General features: G+C 41.9%; 1 protein-coding gene and 1 long non-coding RNA gene across 9 annotated transcripts; one reads left to right on the top strand and one right to left on the bottom strand.

The window, feature by feature from the left end:
* The first annotated feature begins 5 nt into the window (after window positions 1–5).
* Window positions 6–11,887, top strand: BCS1L (BCS1 homolog, ubiquinol-cytochrome c reductase complex chaperone). 8 transcript variants are annotated; one of them, XM_070729267.1, is made up of 8 exons: window positions 6–78; window positions 2,452–2,837; window positions 5,119–5,258; window positions 5,477–5,671; window positions 6,774–6,837; window positions 8,275–8,444; window positions 9,974–10,091; window positions 11,485–11,887. In XM_070729267.1, exons 2-8 carry the CDS (start codon window positions 2,518–2,520, stop codon window positions 11,735–11,737), a joined length of 1,260 nt encoding a protein of 419 aa, XP_070585368.1. In that variant the 5' UTR covers window positions 6–78; window positions 2,452–2,517; the 3' UTR covers window positions 11,738–11,887. The 8 variants fall into 8 exon arrangements, with proteins under 8 accessions (XP_070585368.1, XP_070585421.1, XP_070585376.1 ...); XM_070729320.1 differs by having other exon boundaries at window positions 38–78; window positions 2,452–3,257; XM_070729275.1 differs by having other exon boundaries at window positions 77–190.
* LOC139154578 (uncharacterized) lies at window positions 11,329–12,338 on the bottom strand. Its single transcript, XR_011556933.1, has 2 exons — window positions 11,446–12,338; window positions 11,329–11,405 (listed from the first exon to the last, which is right to left on the bottom strand). It is a non-coding gene; the product is annotated as an uncharacterized lncRNA (long non-coding RNA).
* Between the last annotated feature and the right edge of the window lie 781 nt (window positions 12,339–13,119).

The following is a 13,119-nucleotide window of genomic DNA, read 5'->3' as shown; positions in this document are numbered from 1 at the left end:
TTAACCTTTGACGCAGGCTTCTCGGAGACGTCGCCACAGACGAGGCGCGTAGAGCGTCTTCCTATCACCGCTGCGCGGGTAGGTTGCCCTGAACTTAAAAGCAAAGTGGGGGCGGGCGGTGGTTGCGGCGGTGTAGAACTGGTCCTCTCTCGAATCTAAATCTCGATATTCGGACTCGCCTGCGGCTAAGGTCGTGATATACAGTATAGGACATAACGCTTTCACAGATACCATAGAGCGTAGGGTTATTTCATAGAAAGTAGCCAGCCATTCTTATGTTCCCGGAAGATGGGAGAGAGAACATAGAGCTAGAGAAAATTATAGAGTCACCCATCCTGGTCTTTAAATCACAACGAACCTCTGCTTTCTAGTCATGTTTTATTGTAAAGGGTTTGACTCCAGAGCAGAATTTCCCCAACCTTGGCGGAGCGGGGGAGGAGATGGTTCCACGCGAGCAGCCCGCGAGCGCCCACGTGCTCACGCCCTTCGCTCGCGCCAGCTTGAAGGAGCTCGTGCGCTCCTCCGCCGCTTCCACAAGACTCATGGCGCGGGGGGTTGGGGGCTGGGGGGGCACCCTTGCTCCGAAGTGGTTCCACTGTGCCTGTCGAGTAAATGGCTCCTTTCCCGTTTTTTTATTTTTTATTTTAATTTTTAAACCGTTGTGTCAAACCTCAGGAGCTTTTTAAAGAACGGTCACCTTCAAGTGCCAAACTGATGGGGGATTCTGGGAATGTATTTATTTATTTTTATTCATTTATTTTATTTGTCAAACATGTATAGGATAGTAGTAGTTTGTATAAACATAAGGAAAAAGTAACGATAAAAGAGGACAATAGGATAGGGACGGTAGGCATGATGATGCTCTTATGCATGCCCCTTACACCAGTGTTTCCCAACCGTGGCAACTTGAAGATATTTGGACTTCAACTCCCAGAATTCCCCAGCCAGCGAATGCCAAGGTTGGGAAACACGGGTCTAAGGGTAAAGTTTTGGGGGTTAGCTGATGACACTACAGAGTCTGGTAGTGAGTTTCATGCATCAAGTACTCAATTACTAAAGTCGTATTTCCTGCAGTCGAGTTTAGAGCGGTTTACTTTAAGTTTGTATCTGTTGTGTGCCCGTGTGATGTTGTGGTTGAAGCTGAAGTAGTGTTGACAGGAAGGACATTGTAGCAGATGAGTTTATGGGCCATGCTTAGGTCGCGATCACTCTTGTTGAAGTCATATTTTCTGCAATCCAGTTTCCAGCGGTTTATATTGAGTTTGAATCCATTGTATGCTTGTGTATTGCTGCGGTTGAAGGTGAAGTAGTCATTAACAGGAAGGGCATTTTGGTATATGATTTTATGAACTACATTTAGATCACATTAGAGGGGCGACGTAGTTGTAAATTGTCTAATCCCAGTATTTAAAGTCTGGTGGATAAGGTATTTTGTTGCGAGCAGAGGAGTGAAGAGTTCTTCTTGTGAAATACTTCTGGACTCTCGGTTGTATTAATGTTTGATACGCAGTGCGGGTTCCAGACAGGTGAGCTTGGTCCAGACGCCTTAAAAGATCGAGGCTGAGAAGCAACTGTTCTATAAAACGGAGGCTTTGCATGCCACAGAACTATCTCGGTAGGAACAAGAGTGTGAAGGGCTATTGGAGATTCTCAGTCGTTCAGCGTCATGGTTGTCCCAAAGGTGCTTTTTCTTTTTTCTTTCTTTTCAAAAGACACCTGGAATATGGGTTTTTTTCCTTCTTTGGAGGCATTTTGCTTCTTATCCTAGAAGCTTCTTGGGTGAGAAGTGAAACGTCTTCAAGAAAGTCCATTTTATCTCTTGGGGGGGAGTAAGCAGCTTTGGGACAAGAGAGTGAAGGGTAACCTCTTCCGATTAGGTGGAACCACAGAAGTGAGAGGGAGGCACTGATTGAAAGGAGTGGGGGGGGGGAAGGTCACTCAAAGAAGGGCAAGTGGGAGATAATGTGTCTGCATCAGTATTCTGATCCTGGGAAGTGGGATTTTCTCAGGCTCCTGTTTGCAGTAAGAGAGAGGACAGATTTCTCGTTCCTTTGATCTGCATGAAGCTGCATCTTTCTCCAGTAGAGAGAGGGGGGGATAGAAGTGGGGGGAGTGAGAGGAAAACGGAGGGGAAACAAATGATCCACTTTTTAAGCCTAAAAATCCAAAGAGATTCTCCCTGACTTATTTTACGAAGTGAAGGATGGTTGCGGGAATCTATACAGCTTTCTTTTTCTATAGGCAACTAGAGACCCAAGTTCTCTTGGATTTCTGAGTTTAGTTTGCTAAGTAACTGCAGTAGGCTAAAATAAATTGCATACCAGCTGGGGAGCCATCTGCCATCTAGACACTGGAAAATATCAGGTGTATTTGATGCAAGCTGTTTGTGCCTTTGAAGGGGGGAGGTTGTGTGTTTGTTCAGGGGTTTAACTGCTTTCTTTTATTTTTCAGGCTTTAAAAGAAATGCCGCACCAAATGATTATTTAACTTTGGCATTATTTGCTCCTCCCTCGCACAATGCCTTTTTCTGACTTTCTCTTCGCCCTGAAGGACAATCCATATTTTGGGGCAGGCTTTGGTTTAGTTGGTGTGGGCACAGCCTTGGCCTTGGCACGTAAGGGGGCCCAGGTTGGCATGATGGTTTTCAAGCGGCATTATATGATCACCCTGGAAGTACCAGGCAGGGACAAGAGCTACCAGTGGCTGTTGAACTGGATATCTCACCATGCTAAGCACACCCAGCACCTGAGCGTGGAGACCTCTTACCTGCAACACGAGAGTGGCCGCGTCAGTACAAAATTTGACTTTATTCCCAGCCCTGGGAATCATTTCATTTGGTAAGGGAGAACTGCGAAATATCTCCAGACTGGAAGTAGTGGGAACTTTGTGAACATGAATAGATGTACTGTATTTTGCAATAACTCCCAAATACCTCTATGGCAATAAGCAGGAATTTGCAGTGCACAACTAACAGAAGAAAGTAAATTTAAATGTCTACCTTCTGAACTTCAATTTCTAAAATTGCAAAATAGGCAAAGATCAAGAAAACAACAAAATGCATGTGCAGGAGTATAGAATGGATAGAGCAATTTTGTATTCTGCTGAAACCCAAAAGGATAGTTATTATGCCAGTGATTTGCAACGGTGTGGCTAAATGTTTGTTTCAGCAACTGTCTTATTTTTGAAACATGTTTTTATTCTATACTCTCATGCCTCCATATTTAAGAATAAATCCCATTGAACTCTAGGATTTAAAGGTAAGATAAAATCTCCCTTGAGCCGAGCTTAAATCCTTATGACTTTGTGGGTGCATCTGTGCAGGGATTTTTTAAAGCAATCATGCTATTGCCTTATTCCACAGTGCTTTTAATTATTTTATTTCCATTAATTAGTTCCAGTATTTCATTTCTATTTTTATTTTCCGATTAATCAATAGGAATTGATTTAACTATTAACTAGTTCAACTTTGTTTGTCTTTTAAGATTAACCAGTATCAGCTAAATCACTGAATGTTTTTGTAAGCTGATTTGATTTTCAGCAAACAAGCATACAATAACAATTAGATCTGTTTTTTACTCCTCCAATTCAGAGGGTGATTATACAGAACAATGTTAGGTAACTTGGGATATTGTAAAGTATTTTAAAATGCTGTTTGGTTATTTTAATATCTAAATCTCTTTTTTCACAATTTTATGGTTTGCATTATGTACATATAGTTTTATTTCTCATTATGTTCAGCTATTTCAGTAATGGAATAGAGATGTTTTAAATAAGCAGAACTGATTGGATGGGTAGTTTTTCCTTACCTTATAATTGCACTGCTGTAGTCTATATTGTTACATGAGCAGAAGAAAACACACAGAACACATTTCTATTTTCTTTTTTCCTTTTTCAGAAGGCTGGGGAAAGTAATAATAATAACAATAATAATAATAATAATAATAATAATAATAATAATAATAATTTATTAGATTTGTATGCCACCCCTCTCCGAAGACTCCGAAGTCCTGAGGAACATGAGCTATATGACACGAGTAAACAGCAAAAAGGGAAATTCAGACCCCCCAAAAAATGGCAAAAAGCAAAACCCAAATATTTCTAGATGAGGAGAAATTTTTAAGTTTGTAGGTTGGGAGAAAGGGTAGTCACAAATGAGATTTCCTTGTGTTGTTATCTCTTCATTATATTTTTTGGTTGGCCAAAATTGAATATATATATTCTATTAATATATAATAGAACTTATATAACGCTGTGCTTTTTGGAGTACAGTGTTCCCTCGATTTTCACGGGGGATGCGTTCCGAGACCGCCCGCGAAAGTCGAATTTCCACAAAGTAGAGATGCGGAAGTAAATACACTATTTTTGGCTATGAACAGTATCACAAGCCTTCCCCTTAACACTTTAAACCCCTAAACTGCAATTTCCCATTCCCTTAGCAATCATTTAGATTATTACTCACCATGTTTCTTTATTAAAGTTTATTAAAAAAAATATTTATTAAAGGCAGACGAAAGTTTGGTGATGACATATGACGTCATCAGGCGGGAAAAACCGTGGCATAGGGGAAAAAACCACGAAGTATTTTTTAATTAATATTTTTTTTAAACCATGGTATAGATTTTTCGCGAAGTTCGAACCCGCGAAAATTGAGGGAACACTGTATAACATACACACTTGCAAAGAGGCTTAAAATTTGAGTGCATCCCTATACTCTGAATGTAGCTTTTTCAAAGCTTTTTTTTTCAGCCCTAATGAGGCGATCTTCCCTGCTCTTACCAGCTTGCAGACTTTTTCATTGCTACTCTCGGGAAAAGCCCTAAGCCTTTGCAGGATTTTTTTCATTGCTACTCTCTCCAGAAGAAGGTTTTTTTTAAAAGCCCTTAACCAGGGGATAAAATAATGTGCTGAACCAAACCAGACTAAGGATGCTAGCCAGATGAATACGTGATAGGCAGATTTTTCCCCCAGAACTAAGCTGCATCTTATACTCCAAAAATAGGGTAAATCTTAGGTTAACTCTTGTCTGATTACAGATGAATAGACATGGAAAAGGCTGTTTCTGGAGGTGGAAGTCCAGAAAAGGTTTTCCTGCTCAGGTGCTCCTTGCTCTGCTTTCAGGTATCAAAAGAAGTGGATCCGTATAGAACGGAACCGGGAGAATCAGATGATTGATCTCCACACAGGCACTCCTTGGGAGTCTGTCACGTTTACAGCAATTGGCAATAAAAGAGATGTTTTTTTCAACATCCTGCAAGAAGGTACGTTAGCACCCCAAACTCCACCCTGGATGGAATATTGCTCAAAGTTCCAAACCAGCCAGATTTGGACATCATGTCTAAACAGACAATCTTTTCTCCGTGGCATTTCGATCCCTTTGTTGTATCTAGGGATGGGGATATTTATTCTGCTTTGTCTTGTCCTCCTTCCACTTTATAACCAGATATTTTGTATAATCAACATTTTACTTTCTCTTCAGCCAAGGAATTGGCTCTGAAACAGCAAGAAGGCAAAACAGTGATGTATACAGCCATGGCTGCTGAATGGCGGCCATTTGGTTTCCCACGACGACAGCGCCCGCTCACCTCTGTAGTGTTTGACAAAGGTATATCAGAGAGGATTGTGCAAGATGTGAAAGAGTTCATTGATAACCCCAAGTGGTACATTGATCGAGGTGAGTGCATTTCTGAGGCTGGCAGTTACAGTAGATCAGTGTTTCCCAACCTTGGCAACTTGAAGATATCTGGACTTCAACTCCCAGAATTCCCCAGCCAGCGAATGCTGGATGGGGAATTCTGGGAGTTGAAGTCCAGATATCTTCAAGTTGCCAAGGTTGGGAAACACTGCAGTAGATGACAGCATGCATTGATTCTCCTTTATATCAGGATGTATTTGATACCAAACAGAGCCTATTCTCTCATCTTGTCTTGTATCTGTATTCAGTGTTTCAAGAACTAAAGGAGAGGAGACAACAGGATTCCCAGTCTTGTCCCTTTTTGTATCTCAAAAGGTTTTGTTAGTTCACAATTCATTCACAATTATTTGTGCTTTCTGTGAAGTGTAAATCAATCTTATGCATTTACAGTAATAGAATTCTCTCCAAAAATGATATCTTCCAAAACTACATTTGGAAGTTTTTGTACTTTTAAAGCATAGTGGTTATAACTCATAAAATAGGAAGTTGGATAATTGAATGATGTCTTCTAATTAAACAAGGTCTAAGTATTGCCCACAAGATCATATGCTGCAACGTCCTGCCTGTCGGCGACTACTTCAGCTTCAACCACAACAACACAAGAGCACACAACAGATTTAAAGTTAATATTAACTGCTCCAAACTTGACTGTAAAAAATATGACTTCAGTAACCGAGTTGTCGAAGCGTGGAACTCATTACCGGACTCCATATGTCATCCCCAAACCCCCAACAATTTACCCTTAGATTATCTATGGTTGACCTATCCAGATTCCTAAGAGGTCAGTAAGGGGCGAGTACAAGTGCACTAGAGTGCCTTCCGTCCCCTGTCCTATTGCTCTCCTATATCTCCTATACCTTTCTTCTATTCCTATATCTCTTCTTCTATTCTTTCATTGATATGTTCTATTACTATATCTTTTCTATTCTTTCTTAGATATATTTTACTATGAGTATCTCCTCTATAACCTTCATCATGTATTTTACTGTGTGTGTGTGTGTATATATATATATATACCCACTAAAACCTTCATTGTGTATTGGAAAAAATAAAAATAAATAATTAGTTCTTTTCTCCACAGGAATACCTTATCGGAGAGGATACCTACTGTATGGGCCCCCAGGTTGTGGCAAGAGCAGTTTCATGTAAGTGTGGGCTCTCTGCAGTCTTGATACTGAACCTGTTCTCAAAAACTCTCCCTTCTCCCCATCTTTATTTAGCAGTGCTTGAGAATATTGTATGCCAATGTGTAATTGGAACAGATTTGATTTGATTCTAAATTATCTCAAAGTGTATTTGAATGGACTTACATTGTCAACTGTCATTTTAAATTGTAATTTTTATTTTTAAAAATTATTTTAAATTAATAATTAATCATTAGTAGACCAATTAGAACAGAAGCGTGTTTTAGGATCTTTTAAAAGGCCAAATTAATGACAGTCAGCTGTATTGTATTGGGAAGTAAGTTTTACAAATTCAGGGCATAAAAGTGATGTGATAAATTACTTTTGTAGATTTAGAAATGGTCTTTCAGCAGGGAGCAAGATGATAAGGGCTTCTTAACTTAGTGTTTGTGATATTTGGGGCAGAATTGTTCATGCAATTTAGATACTTATCGCCTCTTTCCCTGCAAGCTGAGTTATATCCAGCTACATTAAATGGATCAAAAATGTGTTTGGTTCAACCTATTGCAAGTTAGAAGTTGCTCTTTTTAACTTCTCCAAGTGGATTCACCTGTAGAATATCTCTTCTTGGAAGTGATGATAAAAGCCATTCTAGAGAGAATATAGCCACAGGTGTCATGCAGAGCCATATCTGAGAGCATGTGAGGCTTTGTCCTATGTCATCTCCAGCATGCATGTTTTTGTCAGCTGTTTTTGGACTTCTTTTGAGCTGTTTTCGCTCTCTCCAGGGTTCAGGAAACCTCCTGAAGCCCGAGGATGTCGAAAAATGGGACAGCAGGCCAAACAGAAGTTCATTTCCAAACTTCCAGTTGGCCCATTTTTCACTCTCCCCAGGCTTCAGGAGGCTTTCCTGAGCCCTGGGGAGAGTGAAAAACAGCCCAGCGGGCCTACTGGGAGTTCAGAGGCTTCAGTCAGGCCTGTCCGCATACGGGGTGGGGGCAGTCAGTGCAGGGATTGTGCGCATTGCATATGGTTGTGGGTATATGCGCACCCAAGCCGAAAAAGTTTTGCCATCACTGATATAGTACATAGACGATACCTCAAGAATACAAGAAGTAATAGAGCGGTAATGTTCCTGGGGGAAAAAAGATATCATTCTCAAGAGAATCTGATTCTAAACAAAACTTTTATCACAATAGATTTTCTTAAGAGTCAAGTTGATTGTGCTATTCTAGGTAATATCTTTTTATTCTGAACCTTTTTATTCAACAGTGGTTTGGGCTAATTTAGAAATTTACCATGGTGCTTTGATGTGTGTGAACTCAGATCTACACAGATCTGGAGCAAACAAGTGTCTTAATTTTGAGAGGGACTTGCAGCTCAACTTTCCTCCCCTGTTTTCAACCCCCTTTTTTTCTTGTGTGTTTACATTCTGTCATGAACTTCTACCTATTACAGCACAGCCCTGGCTGGAGAATTGCAGTACAGCATCTGTCTTCTGAGCCTGAGTGATCGAAGTCTCTCAGATGATCGCCTCAATCATTTGCTGAGTGTAGCTCCACAACAGAGCATTATTCTCTTGGAAGACATAGATGCGGCCTTCGTCAGTCGGGACGTTGCGGCTGAAAGTGAGTGAGGAACACATGATCCTTCTTGTTTCCTATTCCAGATTATCTCACTCTTTCATTCCAGATGGAGCCTAACTTTGCATACGTCACAGAATCACTGCACCATGGAGATGTCGTATGAAATGCCTTTTTGGAGCAGTTTTCCTTTAGTTCTTGGAGTAAGCCACCCTCTCATGCCCAAGGGCTGCATTTAGCATTTTTCCAGGGGTGAGGGCGGGACCCAGGAGAAGAGCCTTCTCTGTGGCGGCCCCAACCCTCTGGAACCAGCTCCCCCCGGAGATTAGAACTGCCCCCACCTTCCTTGCCTTTCGTAAAGTTCTTAAGACCCTTCTCTGCCGTCAGGCATGGGGGAATTGAGACATCTCCCCCAGGCCTATACAGTTTATACATGGTATGTTTGCTTTTAATAATGGGTTTTTTAGCGTTTTTTAAATTATTAGATTTGTTCTTACATTGTTCTTGTTATTGTTGTGAGCCGCCCCGAGTCTACGGAGAGGGGCAGCATACAAATCTAATAAATAATAATAATAATAAAGTGGCCAGAATAGCACCACATATGCATGTAAGCGTGGGATAGTGGATTTTTTGGCCTTTTAATAGTGACATATCTAAGGGATGTGGTGGCTCAGTGGCTAAAATGCTGAGCTTGCTATCAAAAGATTGGCAGTTCAGCAGTTCAGATCCCTAGCGCCGTGTTACAGGATTAGTTCCTGTTACTTGGCCCAGCTTCTGCCAGCCTAGGAGTTCGAAAACACGTAAAAAATGCAAATAGAAAAATAGGCAACACCTTTGATGGGAAGGAAACAGCATTCTGTGCGCCTTTGGCATTTAGTCATGCCGGCCACCTGACCAGAGAGATCTTCGGACAGCATTGGCTCCTCAGCTTTGAAACAGAGATGAGTACTGCCCCCTCGAGTTGGGAAAGACTAGCACATATGTGCAAGGGGAACATTTACCTTTAATGACATATCTAATGCTAATTTTGTATGTGTTCCAATGAATTGCTTGGTTTCCAACTTCTAACATGGTTGGAAAATGACACCATCAGTTTTTTGCAGCCATGATTGAAAGATGACTCAAATACTACAACATCAGGAATTGGGCTGCAAGTCATCCACTTTTGCCTACTCCAGAGTAACGATTGCTCTGATAAAACAATGTTCAGAATAATCAGTTCAGAACTTAACAATAACATTTGTCTGCCTCCTCTCGCATAGCAAAAGAGAGAGAAAAGGAAATAATTTGTCAGTCTTAGCTAGTGCTGTATTTGTAACCCCTTGACTCTATCTGCAGGTAACATGCAGGTACCCTTGAAAGAATGCTGCCTTTGATAGGAAAAAAAGGTGGTTTTGCCCTTATGGTAGTGAGTGGTGGGAATAGGAATTATGGGAGTTATAAAGCCAATTGGTTGGGTAAGTCTGCTCCCATATCTAGGCAGAATGTAGTAATGTTTACTTACGTCTTTAATAATATTGTTAATTTTCTTTTGCTCCATATTTCTGAATAGTTTTCTGTTGCTTTTTCTCCAGATCCTGCTGCATATCAGGGCATGGGACGCTTAACATTCAGTGGCCTTCTCAATGCGTTGGATGGTGTAGCGTCTTCTGAAGCCAGACTAGTATTTATGACTACTAATTATGTGGACAGGTTAGAACTGATACACAAAAGTGGGATAGGTGGGAGTTATTAATTCACAAACCATTTTCCACTTACGAATCCGAGCCTCTGAAACTGTAACCGGAAAAGGCAGGGAGAAGCCTCCGTGGGGCCTCTCTAGGAATCTCCTGGGAGGAAACAGGGCCGGAAAAGGCAGAGAGAAGCCTGTGGGGCCTCTCTAGGAATCTCCTGGGAGGAAACAGGGCCGGAAAAGGCAGGGAGGAGCCTCTCTGGGGTCTCTCTAGGAATCTCCTGGGAGGAAACAGGGCCGGAAAAGGCAGGGAGGAGCTTCTGTGGGGTCTCTCTAGGAATCTCCTGGGAGGAAACAAGGCCTCCACTCTCCCTGTGGTTTCCCCAATCGCGCACATTATTTGTTTATACATTGATTCCTATGGGAAAAATTGCTTCTTCTTACAAACTTTTCTACTTAAGAACCTAATCATGGAACAAATTAAGTTTGTATGTAGAGGTACCACTGTATTTTGGGCTCGCGTATAAAGAGGGAAGCTATACAGTGATCCCTCGATTTTAGCGGGGGTTGCATTCCCAGACTGCCCGCGAAAGTTGAATTTCCGCAAAGTAGAGATGCGGAAGTAAAAACACCATTTTTGGCTATGGACAGCCAAAAACTACCCCCGTGCACCCTCTTCCAAGGCCGCGCAAGGAGCCGGGCTTGAAGTTGGGGGTGGGGAGCGACGAAAGTGCGGAGGCCGGCAAAGATTGTTTTGAATGTCAGCCGCCCACGCCCCCCCAGCGCCTCCGGCCCCCTCACCGCTACCCCCCGCCCGCCTGATCCGCCCCTCTCACCGGCTTTCTTGGGGCACGGGTCCTCCTGCAGCAGCGCTGGCGGCTACGGCTTCTCGTCCTCCTCATTCGGCTGCTAGCCGCTCTGAGCGCTTTGAGAATGCCCGCCCCGCCCCTCTTGCAGTCCCTTAGCTGAGAGCGCTTTCGTCCCAGCTGTCAGCAAGGGGGCTGCAGGAGAGGCGGGGAAGGCATTCTCACAGAGAGAGAGCAACAGACAGAGCGAGATAGAAAGGAGAGAGGGAGAGAGAGAGTGAGAAAGAGAGAGAGAGCAAGAGGGGGGAGAGTGGAAGGTAGAGAAAAATGATAGAAAAAAGGGGAGAAAAGAGAAATGAGAAAATGATTGAAGCAGAGAATGACAGGAAAGAGAGAGAAGTGACTCTTGGTGATGACGTATGACGTTATCGGGTGGAAAAAACCGTGGTACAGGAAAAAGACCGCAGAGTATTTTTTAATTAATATTTTTTGAAAAACCGTGGTATAGCCGTTTCGCGAAGTTTGAACCTGCGAAAATTGAGGGATCACTGTATTTGCAAGGTTAAACTTCTACTGAGCTCCTTTGTTACTGTTTCATTTCCTGCAGACTGGATCCAGCCCTGATTCGCCCAGGCCGAGTAGACCTCAAACAGTACATTGGGCATTGTTCGGAGTGGCAGTTCAAACAGATGTTCCAGAGATTCTATCCGGACCAGCCAACTGCTGTAGCTGAGCAATTTGCTAAACAAGCCCTTTCTGTCTCTGATAAAATCAGTGCTGCCCAACTTCAAGGTCATTTCATGACACACAAAGCAGATCCAGTTAAAGCCATTCAGAACGTGAAGATGCTTAAACCTTGATTCTGAACAAACACTGAGAAAACACTGAATGTAGTTGTGTGGGCTGTTCACCCAGCATCCAGTAACTAAGGGTGACACCATCAATATTTCTGCCTCAGTGAGGTGGTCCTTTTTTGTAAAAAAAAAAGAAATAAAGGATAAATCAAACAATCTAATTGTATATCTCTTAAGACAGAAATTGGAGTTCAGATAAATCATCTACCACAATGTCCTACCGGTCAATGAATACTTCAACTTCAACCACAACAACACACGCACAAAATAGATTCAAACTCAATGTAAAGCGCTCGAAACTCGACTGCAGAAAATACAACTTCAGCAACAGAGTGATCAATGCCTGGAATGCACTACCTGACTCTGTGGTTTCTTCCCCAAACCCCAAAAACTTTAACTTTCGACTCTACAGTCGACCTCACCCCATTCCTAAGGTCTGTAAGGTGTGTGCATAAGAGCACATTGTCCCTACCATCCCAGCCCTACTGTCCAAATTTACCTATATATACTTGCTTTTGTTTATGTTTATACCATACCTATTATCTTGTACATGTTTTGACAATAAGTAAATAAATAAAAAGATTGAATGACTTCTCACTTCTCCTCCCTAGATGAGTCTTTGCCTCAATAACCAATTAGTAATATACTGAGAAGGCACTTGTTTCTTCAGAATGGATGGCTCTAGGAACCTTGTTTTAAACCTAGTTAATGGTCTTTTAAACTTCCTCCGAGTGAGTAGTTCATTTTTTGAACAATAAGAAATGTATGTCACGGGTGTGGGCGAGGCCTCAGGATTTTAGAGATGCTTAGGTGGGGCATGGCCAAAAAAAGGTTGGGAACCACTACTCTAGGGCCATTATTCAGCTTCAAGCAAGTTACAGGCTCCAGGTTAACTGGATTGCCTGGGCAATTGAACAGACTGCAAATAGATGGATTTTAATTTTGCTTGGGGGAAATGGAATCTGTCTACTAGCATGAAGGAGTACATGCTTTTTACAGAATATGATACTGAAATAGAGCAGCTCACATTGCTTTGTGTTGCTCTGGATCTGCTGGGATTCCACTGACTTTGTACTGAGAACATAGTAAGTTTGTAATTGCTTCAGCCCATTCTTACAAATACCATGAAATACAGCCAAGGAAGACTCGTGGCTACTCTTACTTTCAACCATTAAAGGACCAAGCATATTTTTTTTCAGACGACTGTCACTAGCACACCAGTTTGTGAGGCATGATAATCCTACATAAATTCTGCAAATTGTAAATTAGATTGATATAAATTTTGATTTCTGAGAACTATTGAATAGCATATGTGGGTGTATGTCAATGAAGGGCTGCAAAATTTGTTTATATTGTGGGTGGCTTGCTGGCCATGTGACCAGGAGAGT

This window comes from Erythrolamprus reginae, chromosome 1 (genome assembly GCF_031021105.1).
Source record: "Erythrolamprus reginae isolate rEryReg1 chromosome 1, rEryReg1.hap1, whole genome shotgun sequence".
Taxonomy (NCBI): Eukaryota; Metazoa; Chordata; class Lepidosauria; order Squamata; family Dipsadidae; genus Erythrolamprus; species Erythrolamprus reginae.
Note: the sequence above shows the minus strand (reverse complement) of the source record. Positions and strands in the feature narration are given on the sequence as shown.